At 43.7% G+C, this 18,721-nt stretch overlaps 1 protein-coding gene across 1 annotated transcript in view; it reads right to left on the reverse strand.

The window, feature by feature from the left end:
- Positions 1–8,950: 8,950 nt before the first annotated feature.
- Positions 8,951–18,721, reverse strand: part of LOC139023013 (attractin-like protein 1) — a 203,572-nt gene continuing 193,801 nt past the window's right edge. Inside the window, exons 12-13 of the mRNA XM_070434987.1 lie at positions 17,746–17,860; positions 8,951–10,811 (exon numbers count right to left, since the gene is read on the reverse strand). Of these exons, the coding sequence (XP_070291088.1) occupies positions 10,687–10,811; positions 17,746–17,860 (240 nt within the window). The 3' untranslated portion in view covers positions 8,951–10,686. The remainder of the gene's footprint in view (positions 10,812–17,745; positions 17,861–18,721) is intronic.

Genomic DNA, 18,721 nt, shown 5'->3' on the forward strand with positions numbered 1-18,721 from the left:
TATCTGGGCAGAGTTAGTATTGGAAGAAGAAATTATGGTACACTATTTTAGTTGAGATGAAGACAACAGATAATATCGAGTAGCAGAAATAACCTCAACATTCATTCTGACCACACTGTCTGTCTGCATTGTGCCTCAGGCCTGACCATTCCCAGAGCACCGCAGCAGGAGAGAGCTATCACTTACAGCAACGCTGTCCCAGTGAAGATCACCATCACACCAGTGGTAAAATACTGTTTAATGAGCTCCCAATTTATGCCAGTCCATCTGTATCCAGAGGCATACACTAGAACTATGCACTGAGTGTGTGAGTGTGTGTGTGTGAGTGTGTGTGTGTGTGTATGCGTGTGTATGCATATGATATTGGTACAGCTAGTGACATTAATTTGTAAACATTTTGAAAAACATAATTCCACTTTGATATTATGGGGTATTGTCTGTAGGCCAGTGACACAACAAATCTCATTTTAGTCCATTTAAATTCAGGCTGTAACTGAACAAAATTTGGAAAAGGTCAAGGGGTGTTAATACTTTCTGAAGGCACTGTAGAAAAGAGGGATACCTACAGCACAGCGTAAGCTTAGGACCCTGGGACTGAACACCTCCCTCTGCAACTGTATATTATTTCAACAACATCTATTACAACCCTGAAATTTAGAGAGATTTGGTCAGATATTGCTCCCTTCGTCCAGCCWTGTTTCTCAGCCTTACCATGTCAGTCTTTGCACTAAACTGATCATAAAGATTGCCGTTATTAGTGGAGACCACACCCATACTCTGAATAAGTCTGCAAGTAAATTCTGAAACTACTTAATAGGTTTTAAAAACTGAAAGACGTCATGGGAGCATCAAACACAAGTCCCCTTACACAGACATTAATTCACATCTATTAAAAAAATGTCACATGTGGGTTGCTCTATCTCACTGAAACCCCCACGGGCAGTTAATGGCATGTGGACAAATGGTTTATGAATACTAATAAATGTTAAGGCTGTCATTTTTCCACTGTTTTATAATCCCTAATTATGAGGCTAGTTTACAATCGTACTGTATGTCCCTTCAAATTATATTGTAAAGATATACTGACCTGGATGAATCTTGCTCACAAATTAACTTGTATTCCACAGTTCACATAACAATGTAACCATTTGAAAAGAAATTGATGTAGTTCTGTCCTTGAGCTGTTCTTGTCTATTAATGTTCTGTATTATGTCATGTTTMATGTTTTGTGTGGACCCCAGGAAGAGTAGCTGCTGTTTTAGCAACAKCTAATAGGGATCCTAATAAAGTACCAAAGACCAATGTTATTGTCATGCATGGTAGCTCTTCTGTGAAAATGTATTACTAATTGATTCAGAWGAAACCCTGTCCAACGGCATGAACCAGTAACACTACTCAGTTTGGTCACACTTTATTTGGATAGTCCATCTATAGATGCTCTTCAGATGGTCAGACTATCTACAAAACTACCTGTTGATAAGCAACTGCATGCTAAGGTTACGGTTAGGGTTAGAATAAGGGTTAGGGTAAGAGTTAAGTTTAGGGTTAAGGTTAGGGCTAGGGTTAGTAGATAGTTAGTTGAAATGTTACTGATAGTCTGTAGAGCATCTACAGATGGAATATCCAAATAAASTGTTACCGAAAGTTTTGACATTGAAGTCCCCCTCCCACACAGACCGAAGACCCAGACTTTCCCATCACTCTTCCCAATCTCATCAGATACTAMTTTCTGTCATTATATTMAATTTTTTCCTTTTCCCTTTGTTCTTGGTCTGATGTGAGGAGAAGGCCTCCTTTTGTTGTGGTGGAGAGCATGAAGTAAAACTGGTCAGGTTTGTGTGGGATAGAACACAGAACCATTCTTCTGAGGCTACGGGGGTCCAGGGGACAACCATGTGCTTTGTAAGAGGGCCGGCCCTGCTCAGTCATTTACAGAGTGGAAATTACCCACCGCAATTGGAACATAATGGCGTAATGATGTAAAGATTGAGTTCTGGGTGTGGGATCAATCATGTGAACGTGGGTCGGTTGACCCCGAGTCTTCACAATGAGGTGAGTGTGTTCGGCCGTTCACGGTCCATTTAAAGCAGGGGTGTCAAACATTCGGCACGAGGGGGTTAAAAATATAATTCCAGCATTCTCAAAATGGCTTGACATTAACCAGGTTTCCATCCAACTTTTTTATGTGAGTAAAGCTGGATAAAAAATGTCTTGACAGACCTGATGGAAACAGAAAATGTAACAGTATACATTCCAAATGTCGACAAAACTAAACACGCTAGAAAAAGTTGGATCTTTTTGTGACGGTAAAATTAATCACGCGAGAAATGGTGGTGGAAACGCCTTTACAAATATGTATTTAATAACCATCATATGGAAGTAAATTTGGAGTCACGCGATGATATGGTGTGTGGTCCTTCACTATGACTCGGGAAAGCATGCAGTTTATTAGGGTACTTATAAAATAAGTTATGATGAACTTCACAGGGTGGTGAAAGTGCAAGCTTGATGCTCCTTTCCACTAAATATCGAGGGTCTTATTCTGGTGACATGATGATCGATGCTTGGTCGTCGCCATTTGACAATTTTTTTATTTATTGCACTTTTGTCCATAATAACCTCCTCATGTAGTTGGCTATACCTGCACTGTATCTGTGAGCTGTTGGCTAGAGCGCAGGTGCCAGTACCAGTGTGGACACATTAGCTATACCTAGCTATAGACACCCTGAAGGAACACTAGCTATAACACCTGATGGAAACCTAGCTATAGACACCCCTGAAGGAAAACCGAGCTATAGACACCCTGAAGGAAACCGAGCTATAGACACCCTGAAGGAAACCAGCTATGGAACTAGCTATAGACACCCTGAAGGAAACCGAGCTATAGACACCCTGATGGAAACCTAGCTATAGACACCCTGAAGGAAACCGAGCTATAGACACCCTGAAGGAAACCTAGCTATAGACACCCTGAAGGAAACCTAGCTATAGACCCTGAGGAAACCTAGCTATAGACACCTGAAGGAAACCGAGCTATAGACACCCTGAAGGAAACCTAGCTATAGACACCTGAAGGAAACCTAGCTATAGACACCCTGAAGGAAACCTAGCTATATGCACCCTGAAGGAAACCTAGCTATAGACACCTGAAGGAAACCTAGCTATAAACCCCTGAAGGAAACCTAGTTATAGACACTTGAAGGAAACCGAGCTATAGACACCTGAAGGAAACCTAGCTATAGACCCCTGATGGAAACCTAGCTATAGACACCCTGAAGGAACCCGAGCTATAGACACCTGAGGAAACCTAGCTATAGACACCCTGATGGAAACCTAGCTATAGACACCTGAAGGAAACCGAGCTATAGACACCCTGAAGGAACCTAGCTATAGACACCTGATGGAAACCTAGCTATAGACACCCTGAAGGAAACCTAGCTATAGACACCCTTGGAACCTAGCTATAGACACCCTGAAGGAAACCTAGCTATAGACACCCTGAAGGAAACCCAGCTATAGACACCCTGAAGGAAACCTAGCTATAGCACCCTGAAGGAACCGAGGTATAGACACCCTGAAGGAAACCTAGCTATAGACACCCTGAAGGAACCTAGCTATAAACACCCTGAAGGAAACCCAGCTATAGACACCCTGAAGGAAACCTAGTTATAGACACCTTGAAGGAAACCTAGCTATAAACACCCTGAAGGAAACCAGCTATAGACACCCTGAAGAGAAACCTAGCTATAGACACCCTGAAGGAAACCTAGCTATAAACACCCTGAAGGAACCCAGCTATGACACCCTGAAGGAAACCTAGCTATAAACACCCTGAAGGAAACCTAGCTATAGACACCCTGAAGGAAACCTAGCTATAGACACCCTGAAGGAAACCTAGCTATAGACACCCTGAAGGAAACCTAGCTATAGACACCCTGAAGGAAACCTAGCTATAGACACCCTGAAGGAAACCTAGCTATAGACACCCTGAAGGAAACCTAGCTATAGCACCCTGAAGGAAACCTAGCTATAGACACCCTGAAGGAAACCTAGCTATAACACCCTGAAGGACACCTAGCTATAGACACCCTGAAGGAAACCTAGCTATAGACACCCTGAAGGAAACCTAGCTATAGACACCCTGAAGGAAACCTAGCTATAGACACCCTGAAGGAAACCTAGCTATAGACACCCTGAAGGAAACCTAGCTATAGACACCCTGAAGGAAACCTAGCTATAGACCCTGAGGAAACCAGCTATAGACACCTGAAGGAAACCAGCTATAGACACCCTGAAGGAAACCTAGCTATAGACCCCTGAAGGAAACCGAGCTATAGACACCCCTGAAGGAAACCTAGCTATAGACACCCTGAAGGAAACCTAGCTATAGACACCCTGAAGGAAACCTAGCTATAGACACCCTGAAGGAAACCTAGCTATGACACCCTGAAGGAAACCTAGCTATAGACACCTGAGGAAACCTAGCTAAGACACCTGAAGGAAACTAGCTATAGACACCCTGAAGGAAACCTAGCTATAGACACCCTGAAGGAACCTAGCTATAGACCTTGAAGGAAACCTAGCTATAGACACCCTGAAGGAAACCGAGCTATAGACACCCTGAAGGAAACCTAGCTATAGACACCCTTCAGATGCTGGCAAGTGTGCTAGTCCAGTGTCACTTTGATTATGCCTGGATGGGGTGGGGCCACAGTGTCTCCTGACCCCTCCTGTCTCAGCCTCCAGTATTTATGCTGCAGTAGTTAATGTGTCGGGGGGCTAGGGTCAGTTTGTTATATCTGGAGGACTTCTCCTGTCTTATCCGGTGTCCTGTGTGAATTTAAGTATGCTCTCTCTAATTCTCTCCTTCTCTCTTTCTTTCTCTCTCTCGGAGGACCTGAGCCCTAGGACCATGCGTCAGGACTACCTGGCATGATGACTCTTGCTGTCCCCAGTCCACCTGGCCTTGCTGATGTTCCAGTTTCAACTGTTCTGCCTGCGGCTATGGAACCCTGACCTGTTCACCGGACGTGCTAAAAAAGCCAACTGACATTTACTCCTGAGGTGCTGCACCCTCTACTGTGATTATTATTATTTGACCATGCTGGTCATTTATGAACATTTGAACATCTTGGCCATGTTCTGTTATAATCTCCACCCGGCACAGCCAGAAGAGGACTGTCCACCCCTCATAGCCTGGTTCCTCTCTTAGGTTTCTTCCTAGGTTTTGGCCTTTCTAGGGAGTTTTTCCTAGCCACCGTGCTTCTACAGCTGCATTGCTTGCTGTTTGGGGTTTTAGGCTGGTTTTCTGTACAGCACTTTGAGATATCAGCTGATGTACGAAGGGCTATTAAATACATTTGATTTGATTATGCCTGACCATCATGGTTCACCAGCAGCCCCAAACATCTAAAGAATAAGCTACAGACCAGCCAAAACAAGCTTGTAACAATTCTACTTAAACTCCCCAGTCATACTCACTTGGAGGTCGAGCATTTTAAGCAGATGCCACTGAACTGTCATTGTTACAGTACACTTAAAACTTTTCATTTGTGCTTGCCATGCCAGTTGGCTCAGATATAGTTCAAGATGCCATTTTGTGTTTGTAACATTTTCAAAACATTATCTGTGACTAGGGTTGCACATTTTGGGGAATATTCAGGTGGAAACTTTCCGTTGGAATTAACGGGAATATGTGGGAATTATGGGAATATATGGGAATTAATGTAAATATATGCAAATTAATATTAATACCACTTAAATGTAGATTTTTTTTGCATTGGATAAACTTACCATAACATATGGAGACAGAAACATAAACATTTTACCTTATCATAAGTAGACATAATTGCAAATGATTAAATCCTTCCAATAGAAATGTAAAAAATAATAATATTTACGAATTTAAGTAAATATCAACCTTGTTGAGGATGGCTGGTTGTCAGGCTCAAAAAGCATTTGATGGCCACCGATTTTTCAACTCTTGTATTGGTCAGCCTGTTGTGTGCTTTGGTGTGTGGTTCCCAAACAAGGACCAGTTCGCTCTGAGGTTGCTGATGTTGTGGATTTGGAGTGAGTGATTGGAGGATGACTGAGAACAGGGGAAAGAGCCTCAGATCCACAAAGTCCCTTCCGCCAGGTGGCTGTGACGCTGCGTGTAACACATCCGGTGTCAGGATAAATAAAATGCAAGGTCTGCTAACTTTCTTTAATTATGTTTAATTACCGCAAACAATGAATGGCAAATGCAATTTTCGTATATACGGGTCGCTGTTTCACCGCGCAGGATGAACAGAGAACTGGCAAGAAGTACGTAAACAAGCTGTTCTTATACCGTGATGACGTAGTTTCAACGCGTCTGTTAGCCTATCACAGTAGAGGCTGGGCTTGGTTTAGACTTTGCCCCCCTTTGCTGGCCTTTGTCCAAGCCCCTTGGCGCGTTCCTTTGTTCACATCTGGTTGCTGGGTAGATTAGCTCCGTCTTGGGTCTGTCGATTCTACACTAAAACAGTTCCTAATATGGCATTGTCCAGTATTCTAACCTCCTCGTTGGTCTAGAGAGATGCACCCCTCCCCTCTCCAGACTGTCCACAACTTTTATGGCCTGTGTTGGTCAATCCTTACACCTAACACCCACACCACCCTCTGTATAGTTTGTGTATGTGTGTAACAAAACAATATTCCTCTTCAACCAATATGCTAACAGGCTTTATGCTTAAACATAAATCATAATCATGGCTGATGAGATATGTTGGCACGACTGCCATATTGCATCTCCATCCCAAAGCCCTTGCTTGGAAGTGTACTTCACCAGACTGCCAAGAACCTTGCCCGCATCCAGGACAAGGTGGCGAGACACGGTACTGATGACACCATAGGCCTTGTTGATCTCTGCACCAGACAGGATGCTCTAGCCAGCATACTTGGGGTCCAACATGTACGCTGCGGCGTGTACGGGCTTCATGCAGAAGTCTTCATGCTTTTTTATGTATTTCAGAACTGCAGTTTCCTCTGCTTGGAGCAACAGTGAAGTGGGCAGGGCAGTATGGATTTCTTCTCTTACATCTGCAAGGAGAGTCTGAACATCAGACAGGWTGGCATTGTCTCCCTCAATCCGTGTAATGGCTACTGCTATAGGTTTCAGGWGTTTCAGGCTGTTTACCCCTCTCTCCAAAAATACATAATCCAGGAGGATCCTCTTGATGGGGCTGTCCATATAGGCAGACTGTGATATGGCCATTTCTTGGAGAGACTCCATCCCATCCAGAAGATTGTCAAACATGATGACAACACCACCCCAACGGGTGTTGCTGGGCAGCTTCAATGTGGTGCTCTTATTCTTCTAACTTTGCTCGGTGAGATAGATTGCTGCTATAACTTGATGACCCTTCACATACCTAACMATTYCCTTGGCTCTCTTGTAGAGTGTATCCATTGTTTTCAGTGCCATGATGTCCTTGAGGAGCAGATTCAATGCATGAGCAGCAAAGYCAATGGGTGTGATGWSAGGGTAGGACTCCTCCACAGACCAAGCAGCCTTCATGTTCGCAGCATTGTCTGTCACCAGTGCAAATACCTCCTGTGGTCCAAGGTCATTGATGACTGCCTTAAGCTCATCTGCAATGTAGAGACCGGTGTGTCTGTTGTCCCTTGTATCTGTGCTCTTGTAGAATACTGGTTAAGGGGAGATGATGTAGTTAATTATTCCTTGCCCACGAACATTCGACCACCCATCAGAAATGATTGCAATACAGTCTGCTTTCTCTATGATTTGCTTGACCTTCACTTGAACTCTGTTGAACTCTGCATCCAGAAAAAGAGTAGATAAAGCATGTCTGGTTGGAGGGGTGTATGCTGGGCGAAGAACATTCAGAAATCTATTCCATTACACATTGCCTGTGAGCATCAGAGGTGAACCAGTTGCATACACAGCTGGAGAAAGACATTCATCAGCCTTTCTCTGACTATGTTCCTCCATTGAGTGATTCCAGGAGGACCATGAGCTGTTGCTATCGATAAGGTGTCTGATTCATCATGAATAGAWGTAGAGGGACTTTTGTCAGAGGTTGCTTGTTGTGAGCTCTGAGGGAACTTTATGCACTTGGCCAGATAATTCTGCATCTTTGTTGCATTCTTCMCATATGATTGGCACAGTATTTGCAAATGTACACAGCTTTTCCTTCTACATTAGCTGCAGTGAAATGTCTCCACACATCAAATAGTGCCGTGGCATTTTCCTGTTAAAGATAAGAAAAAAGATAAGAAAAAACCACAGTCTGGCTATCTGGGGAACAAAAGAGTAGTATTATTTCAACTTGGTCTGGTCCACAGAATTATCACGGACTCGGCAGCCAGGTACCTATCTTACAATTGTTCATTTGTTAGAGATGTCCATCAGCATCATACCATAGCCAGAAATTCTAATATTCACTGTTTGAAATATAAGAGTATCTGATAACACATTTTTATATACCGGCGCTGTTGAGTGGAACAAACTATGTCAAAAGCTGGCTAATGTGTGAACAGTGTAAATATTCTTAAAGCCCCCGTCACACAGTACATTTCAAACTCTCCCTAATGGAGAAGACAGCATGAATTGACAGCATCTCATTGGGTGGTGCACTGCTACCTTAAACACTACCTCAAATCTTTGAGATCTACACTCCCCATGCCCATCGAAATGTCTTCACTATTCGCTGACTATTCAAGCACACAAACATTAGACATTCAATGTAAGTGTTTGAGGAAATATAACTAGTCTTAAGAAACATTCAAAATCAACACACGTTCAACTGAGCGATCAAACCAAGACATCATTCAGCTGGATCTATCAAGGTGTCCGATGTCAGTTTCTTTATGTACTCTCTGCTTGTAAATCAATCATATTGACATCCTGAGCATCAAATCAATWAAGCTTGAGACAACAAAATACGAAGGAGCGATTTCGAAATTACAGTATGAAGAAGCATCAAAATGTTTATTTGTAACTTTACACAATATGCCCATATGAAGAAAATAATGAGGTGAGCAGCTCTTCATTCATACACATTTCAACAGATCGGTGTAAGATACATTACATGTAGTATTCACCTAAACGGAAAACATCAGGTTTCTCACATTTATACATTTCTTATGTACATTTAAAAGCGTAAACCATTTATTAGGTTACGTTTACAATGATTTACAAGACAGAACAAAATGCGACAGAACATGGGATGCTTCGGATAAAAGTGTAAACACAATGAACTTCAAAGTGATACAGAGAAAACAGTCAAACTGTCCAAATGCCAAAAATAAGTAAAAGAAATATAAAAATGGAAACAAAAAAAGATTTCTTCATATGATACTGTGGGATGAAGGAACCACAGGACCCACACCCTGACAGAGGTTATCTTTCGATACTTTGAAAAAATTCATGCTTCCTTCCTCTCTTCCTTGAAGTAATCCCAGAGAGTAGGAAAGGAAATGAATGTAGCATTTTGGAACAGGGCCTGAGAATGTTATAGGCTGAATCGATTTGCATGATTGAAGCTGAGTAAGTGTGTAAAACAAATTAATGGACCTGGATTTAGGTTAAATTAATATTTYTATTTTTTAATWATTTTAATTATTAACATACTGTACAAGAAAACATTAGAACTAAGTACCTTTTATGATCGTATTGTCTTCATCATTTCATTAGAAACACAATCATTCACAATAAAAGATGGCAAAATAAAACAATATGAGTAGTAATTAAAATAGTATTTTATATTCTAAATCTATAATTAAATAAACCTTGATATGTATAAAGGATATGTGTTGACGGATAATGAGAAATATGTTGAAACATCACAGCTATGAAACATGGAAAGGACATGCATTTGAATGCCAGAATACATGTCATGCCATTGCGCTTTGACAATGACCTTAACATAATAAACACAGGCAGGTTTCGTTTCTGATATACAAGTTTTCTTTCTTTTTTTGCTGTTCTTTGCATCCAACTTCTTCATTGGCCCGTGACATACTCTACTGCTGGTAGGCTAAGTCAAGGCTCTTGGTGCATACTGTGAGGAACTCAGAACYGTCTTTCAGCACAGGATATTCTAACTCAGAGTGAGGCCATCATATAGTCAAGTCAAGTTATTCTAGACCCATATGCTGCTCTGTTTATTTAGCATGGATTGAATTTGGGCAGACCATACATTAAAAGAAAACACAACAGAAAACACGAGGGAGCTTTTTTCTCTCTAATGTCTTTGTATCAAAATGAGCACATATCTCATCTGCAAGAGGCCCTTGGCATTGTTCTTTCAGACTCACGTCACATGACAGTCAAACCTCAAGTGGCGACCTGCTCCTCCTAAACTCTTAAGGAGATGTATCCACAGGGAGGAAGTGCAGACTAGAAACTTCCTGGCTGAGAGCCAATGGGATGTGCAGAACCCCCCAGCTGGGCTGGGCAGAGACCCAACCAGGGAGCAGACAAGTCACTCTGGATAAACTCCATTACAGAGTGTGGAGGTGAGGAGGCACACGAAGCGGACACTCAACGTCACAATAAAGGGCTTCCGTTATCATCAGGTTCACTTCAGCACGCCGTGCTGTTGAGAGACGGGTAAAAAGAGAGCAAGAACTTGTCAGAAAACAGAAGCGTTTGCGGTCCTTTCAGGTGTTTTCAGGCTCCCCTTTCGGTCAGGCGGTTCAAACACAGGTCCCCTGATGCGTTACTGCATGCGGTTTACGGTTCTTCAGGCCATGGTACTTGTCTCTGAAGTCTCCAGGTTTCTGCTGTGAGGTGTCGATCAGGGCACTGGCGATGGCAATGCCTACAGGGAGGAGGGAGGGAGACAGAAAAAGTAAGGTGAGCTTCAAAGTAAACAGACTCAGCAGCGTGGCAGGTAAAACACAGTGACCAGTAATGAGCTCACTGCCTCCCGCCAGCTTAAATCCATTCCCAACTCCCTAGCACCACCTCCCCAACTCTAGTCCAAGCCCTCACATATCAGAGTTCAGCAGGATGCAACGACGGCCTACAGGTCACTGAAGCATAGCTCTACACCCCTCTGGGCTGCTCTAGGCTGTTATTTCTCTCAATACAACAATCTGATTGGTCAGCTATTTTCTCCAAAAGGCAGACAAGTAGAGAACACAATGACAGCAGATGTTCCTGCGTTCTGTTGGCATGCTGTAATTCATATGGATTTTCAGCATGGCTTGCCCTCTGTACAGCAGTAGGCTTGACTAGTATACTCATTAGGACAGGGACTAAATCGTCTTGTATGCAGCCAAAAAAACGAAACAGAAAAACAAGGAAAAGCTCACCAATTTGGACACAACATGCTTAAGCATTTCACACACCAGTGATTCCTGGGTTATTGCAGATGGAAAACCAATTGTGTGTGTGTGTGTGTGTGTGTGTGTCTGTCTGGTCCAGCCACAGTGCGCCCTTCATCGCAAAAATCGCTTCAGTGCCCTTTTCCACCGTCTTTTGCTGCCCGCTGCCACGGACAGAAGGCAGGCCTTCAGCATTGATTATAAAACAAGATGTACGACTTAAACAGGGATGGATGGAGGGATGAAGACGGGGGTGGAGGAGAGCAAAGAGCCTGGGCCGACACTCTAGTCTACAGTCTGACGTGTCTGGTCGGTGGGACCATCCTAGACCAGATTACCTGTCAGCCCCTTCACTCCAAATCCTGATCCTTCCAACACAGTTACCTGACACTTTTCTATAGCAATCACTACATGTAACACTGCAGCTAATATGTCTGACCTTGAACAGCATGAGATTGAAAGCCACCACTACTCTTGGATAGAAACCACCACCATGTGTAACCCTTGAAAGACAAACTTTACACACTTCAAATAAAAAAAATAAAAAAACGACTTTTATTTTTATCAAAAACTAAAAACATTTCATGAAAAAGTTGTCTTTCTAGATGCCAGTTGAGGTAACTCAACCGAAGATGAACGCTAATTACAAAATAGCTTTTTGGTCATGACAGAGTACTATTTAAAGCCAATGGTTTCTGGATAACATGAGATACCCATCTCAAATTCAATTAATTGGACAACATAATCAAATCAGGATACAGATGAGTGGAGGTGAAGGGCGTTCCCTGCTAATGAAACCTATAAATGGGATTGTTTTGTCAGGTGAGGTTCCTGGACCATTAATGTACAAAGTGCTTCCGAACAGGAAGGGACCCCAAATGCACAGAAAATTAAAACAAACAGGAGAGTGAGAATCCTTGTTGAAACCTTGTCCTAGGTTGATATCTTCACCTGACAATGTGTAAAATGTGGTTGACAACATAGACCAGATGTGCCAGCTTCATCCCAAAGGCAGTTCCTATAGTAACGGAATTTAWTGCATACTGTTTTTTCATATGTTAAATAAATCTACTTATTAATAGTCCTTTAAAACCCCATCACCAAACATTTCAGGGTAGATACTATCTTAGACTGGAAGTCAATGAAARGTTTACATAGAGGATCCACTCTGGGTCAATCTGCTCTGGTTCCCACATCACTGTCAGCCAGCTCTCCACTCACACCCACACAGGGGGAATGGTCACAGACAAGATGATGCTTCTGGTACCCTCAGAACAACACTGTAGTGGACCCAGCCTGCACTGTAGGCCAGAGAGAGAAAGAGAGCCCAAAGGCTGGATGTTCATAGACACTCTGCCTGAAAACAGAACACCATACACTAGCATTCCCGTACATTCCCAATAATGGTGACATCATTCCAAAAGAAAAAGGGATTAAGGAAAAATGTTTAACTCATATCTTTATTTTGTGTGCTTAATCTTTCCTCAACACACTCAGCAGCACGTTAGYTTAATGCGCTCAGGAAAAGCCCAGGCCACCGGACCACGAGGCTGTGATGGGGAACGGGGCAACATTGGGAGCAGCACGGCGGAGAGAGAGATAGAGAGATGGAGCAGAACAGGAGAGATAACTGGGCCCTGATTGTGTTTTTTCTTCATTTTCCTCCGCTGGCTTGGGGAACGCCAAGGGATTTATCAACCAGCGGGTTACCTGGGACTGGAAAACATGTCTCTACAGACACCACAGCTAAATGCAAATCGCTAGTCTCTGGGTGATGAGGGCGCCACCACAGACTCTTACCTCAGACCGCACTTGTTCAATAGATCTCCTTCACACCTCCATCCTGCTCTCTCTCTCCCTCTCCCACTCTTCCTTTCTCTCCTACTCTCTCTGTCATGGTTGGTCCACCTCTCCTCCTGAATAGGCAGATTATCGTTGATGAGAAGGGGATTGCTGTGTTTGTATTGAGACTATGTTTAAACCCCTGAGAACATGCTGGTATCTGGCAGGCAGATGGCTCCTTCCCTGTCTTGACCTAGTTCTCATCCATTAGGGGCCCACAACAATGGAGGAGGAGGTAGACATGATGGAAGGATGAGAAGTAGCAGGGAAACTAGAGGTAGATAAACAGATGTCCATCCATTTGTCTATCTGTCAGTCTCTGTCCCTTCAGCAAATTGGAGCATGTCTGTCTGTCGGATATTTTATCCATGTGCCAATCCAGCACCAGCTGTAAGTCTGTCTGAGAAGACTGACTTTTAAAAGTACACACCCTTCCTCAGACATTTTTTTATGTTAAAACCAACTTCCCTACATTCAGGGGGAGTTCCTCACTAAGCAGCTAGTTCCAGTAGGTTGGAATCAAAGTTAGCACATTCCTACAATAACTCCCCACTCAACTATTAGTCTGAATGAATTATTAGGCCTGGTTAGAGCCACCCCTACACTGACTTAGGCAGAATAAGAAGGGTGTGATTGTGTGCGCAAGGGAGTGTGTGTGTGTTGGTGGAGGGATGGAGCTGCTCCTGGTCTTCTCAGCAGAGCACTTTCAAGCAGTGACACACAAGGGCTTAGAGAAGTGGACTTAGAGACAGGCCTGTGGAGAGGAGGGTGTTTGTGGGTATGTTTGTGTACATGCAGGCAGATTGTCTATACCAGATAACAACCTATACAACAAAAACGTATACTACTTATAGCAGATGGGGAAACTACAGTTGAAAGGTGACATTTCCTCCCTGGTGTTATGTATGGATATTGTCGGTATGTGCCTTTTCCTATGAAGATGAACCCGTTATCCACCTGTGCTATCCTGGGAGCCTCAGCTCTGCTGTTAGCAGCATTACAGAACAATGTGTTAGAGCACTGGACCAGATAGAGCTGCTCTACCTGGCACAAAAACCCCAGCACCCCAACATCCACACACTTCCCAAAATCAGAAAAAGCGTTAAGATTCTAAGAGGCGGATTACTATGGAGTTCTGAACCGCCACATAAGGAGAGAGAGGAGACTCAGTTTGAAACTGCCGCCGTTAAATATTAAAACAAGGACTGCATGCAGGGGATGCCTTTCACTGCACAAACAATTGTATACATTCCTCTTCCCCGCTTCTAGGAAGGGGGTCAGATAATGGTGACGCTACTAGGGGAAGGAACGACGAGAGAGCAGACGAAAAAACAAAGAGAGGTAAAAATAACTTGTGCTCATGAAACATTCCTCTTGAAGTGAGTCCACAGAGAATGCTGGGAACGGGCTGAGCACGCCTAAAGTGACTTCACTTCCACACACACTCAGATCAATGGTGGAACAGCTCTGATCCTAGAAGGGCCTCTCCAGAGAGAGAGAGAGAGAAAGAGAGAGAGAGAGAGCGAGAAAGAGCGCGCGCGAGAGAGAGCGAGAAAAAGGAGAGCGAGAGAGAGCGAGCGAGAGAGAGAAGAGAGAAGAGAGAAGAGAGAGAGAGAAAATAAAGCAAGGGAAGGAGGGTGAAATAGTCTGTTTCATTCAGAGGACTTTATCTACCATTCTCTTTCTTTCTCTCTGTTAGTGTGCGTTTGCATTCCTAGCGATCTCTCTGATCTTCTCTGAACCTTTCCTCACATACCTCCCAGAACTTCCAGCGACACACACATGAAAGCGTAGTACTCAGGGAAAAACTAATCTACACAAAACTGTATTGTCCAGCATCATCATGCATACTATACATGTTTCTAAGTGGTAACACAGTGTGACAATTCTGACTATTTTCTACATCACAGAATAATCCTCTCCACATTAACCAGACTGGGGCTATGTCGTTAGTCTTTGAAGTTAGGATGTTACTGGGTTAACATCTGACTATATTTGCACTTTTAAATGTGTCTAGTATTTTGGAATATTCAGAGGAGAGTGATGGTTCCTGGGCACATGACAAGGTAGTTAATGTATCACACACTGACACATCACACTGACACATCAAACACAAACTGAAAAACACACCTATGCACAAACACACACCCACCCACCCACACACACCCACACTCACATACTAACTGGTGTAGGCATCTATCCCTGACCAGTCTGCCCACATCAGATGGGACCAGCTAAATAGCCATTTCCAGTTTACACCCCGAGTGTCCCATAAAGCCCCTGAGGCATTCCAATGCCCTCCCTCTTCCTGGTTTCACAGCACTGCTCCAGGACTTACTGCAGAGTAACACTTCCATTACWATAGTTCCATGTATGATATGCATATCAAATTCTTAATCACCCCAATATTACCGCATAAAACTGTCCGACCACTGCACTACAAAAAGAGGGCTAGCAATGTTAACCAATCACCGCACTTTGACTGCATGAAATGGTTCAATCAAGCCCCACGTCAACAAACTTTTCACTCGTCCCACATTTCTTRAWWTTTTTTATAAAAATCGCTAATTGACATGCAAAATGTCAGAATTACCGCAGCAAAATCAAAATCAAGCATTTTTGGCCGCAACTATCACAAAAAACTCTGAAATCCTCAAGGGACTGACTGTACAGTATGCATTTACCCAGCAGCAGTAGCCAGTATCGTAGCCTGCACTTACTGGCTGAACTTATAAGCTGCTACTATTTTCCCAGTACTGGTGGCTTTTAGGCTCCTCTAAATGTAATATAAGCAGCTTTTCCCAGCATGATAACCTGCTGCCTTGCAAAGTGCTTAACTTCTACCGTCTTTTACAGGCTTCCTGCTGCAGTCACTTTAACACCTGCTCGTATTTCAGCTAGTTTATTATACCTGCATGATGAGCTGACAGCACTCTCTCAGAAAGACCTGGGCTTCAGGGGAAACAGGAGAGAAAAAGGAGAGGAATAAAATAAGTGAGAAAGAGAGAAACAGAGAAACAGAGAAAGCGAGAGGCAGAGAGAGAGGAAGAGTGAGTGAGAGATAGTGAGATATAGTGAGTGAGTGAGAGATATAGTGAGTGATATAGTGAGTGATATAGTGAGTGAATGATAGAGAGTGATAGCGAGTTATAGAGTGAGTGATATAGTGAGTGTTAGAGTGAGAGTGAGTGATAGGGTGAGTGATAGAGTGAGTGATAGAGTGAGTGAGTGAGTGAGTGAGAGAGTGAGTGAGAGAGAGAGAGAGAGAGAGATAATGTGTGCTTGTGTGTTTAAGGGGAAAGAGTGACCGAGGGAAAGACATATTTAGCTGGGTGCTGTCAGTGATACAAGTTCTAAAGCAGTCCCTAGCTCATCTCTGTGACACTGTGTGCCATTCAAATGGTCATCTCCCTATTCATCTATCCACAGCACAGCGGCATATTCAGCACCTCTGAAATATCACGTATCCTCTTAGGAGAAACAGGAGGTCATCTGGGCTCTGCTGGAAAACCTATTGGAGGGAACAATCGATCCAACAGATAATTCCTCCCGGTATAACAAGTTTCCTTCTCTCTCTCAAATCAAAGCCCCGAATAGCTGGTAGATCTGTGTCCGTCAAACACAGATGGTACACAGGTTTCCAAATGTAACTGCCTGAAGGAGATGAAGACAGTCTGGCAGAGATTGGGTTGTAGAGGAGGTGGGGCTGAGATCTAACAGAGAAAGAGGATAGGTAAGGGAGGTTGGGTGAGGAGAGGAGAGTTTTCACCTCTCTATGCTGTCATGCTTCAGTCAGCAGCTGTCTGGGCAAGGTGGAGGTGAGGAGAGAGGGTTGAAGCAAGAAGGCAGGGAGACAGAGAGAGACAGAGAGAGACAGAGAGAGACAGAGAGAGACAGAGATAAAGACAGATAGATAGTAGAAGGAAGTATTTTCTAAATTAAACTTTTTCTCTTTTGTTCTACACTGAGTGGACAAAACATTAGGAACACCTGCTCGTTCCATGACATAGACTGACCAGGTGAAAGCTATGATCCCTTATTGATGTCACTTGTTAAATCCACTTCAATCAGTGTAGATGAAGGGGAGGAGACAGGTTAAAGAAGGATTTTTAAGCCTTTAGATAATTGAAACATGGATAGTGTATGTGTGCCATTCAGAGAGTGAATAGGCAAKACAAAATATTTAAGTGCCTTTGTATGGTAGTAGGTGCCAGGCGCATCCGTTTGTGTCAAGAACTGCAACACTGCTGGGTTTTTCACGCTCAACAGTTTCCCGTGTGTATCAAGAATAGTCCACCACCCTAAAGACATCCAGCCAACTTGACACAACTGTGGGAGGCATTGGAGTCAACATGGGCCAGTATCCTCGTGGAACGCTTTCGRCACCTTGCCCCGACAAATTGAGGCTGTTYTGAGGGCAAAAAGGGTGCAACTCAATATTCAGAAGATGTTCCTTATGTTTGGTATACTCAGTATATATCTGGAATGGTAGAGGGAAATAGTGGTATMTGAAGCATGTGGTAGATCTGGGAGAAGGGCTGGTCTAGAGGCCAGACACTAAGTGGAGAGGAGACAGGTGCTTACCAGACTGGCCAGGAGGGGGTATTCCTGAAGGGACTCTGGGCAGACACAYGAGGACGGTCAGTACGCCGGCCCTGCTCCCCCAACATGGCTCCACTGCTATAGGCTTGGGCACACCCTGCACAGAGAGAGAGGAAGGAAGGAGCATGTCAGTCATGTCAATCAATAAACACTCCCAAATCCCATCACAAAGGGGTGCGTCAGATTTCCACACACCACATGGTTCCACTGTTTCTATGAGAACATTGCCCCGCCTGTGTTCGGATAAAAGTTAGCTTGTTATGTTTTGCTGTTGCCCTGTAATTAATTCAAAGTCATTTTTTGAAAAATGAAACAGATTTTGTGAACCCTAAAATACACACACAGACAATATGCAAAATGTTAGACCTGTGCATGGATCCAGTATGGAAATGGACAGCAGCATTCACCAGCTACTAAGATAGGTCTGTAGGCAGCCCATATCCAGGCACTGGTGAGTCACTGACTGGACATCTATTTCAGTTAGGCTGGATGTCCAGTGGATGGACCCGCTCCCACCCTGCTCCCACCTCCCCCAGATGAGGGCCTCACACATGGGGGAGTTGCCTGACAGACAAGCCCTAGAGCTCAACCTGAAGCCCGAGTAACGGAGATGGATGGTTGGAGGGGACGCTAGGTGCAGGGGAGGTATTTTCCTCCTAGCCGCCACATCCATTTCACTTCGGCTTGTTGAGGGACAGACCCTGGGGGGTGTGGCTAGAGAGGACCAGTCATTTCTTTCCATTAAGCCATACTCTCCTCACAGCTCACACCTCCTGACTACCAAGTAGCTTAGGGCGTGGCTCAAGATACCAGCCTCACCTTCTCCTAGGAGAGGGTCTCAAACATGTCCCTGCCAAGGAGGCAAGCTGTGTGTAAATAAACTGTATAGCCCAAAGCTGTGTGTAAATAAACTGTATAGCCCAAAGCTGTGTGTAAATAAACTGTATAGCCCAAAGCT

Source organism: Salvelinus sp. IW2-2015, linkage group LG25 (genome assembly GCF_002910315.2).
Source record: "Salvelinus sp. IW2-2015 linkage group LG25, ASM291031v2, whole genome shotgun sequence".
NCBI classification, from domain to species: domain Eukaryota; kingdom Metazoa; phylum Chordata; class Actinopteri; order Salmoniformes; family Salmonidae; genus Salvelinus; species Salvelinus sp. IW2-2015.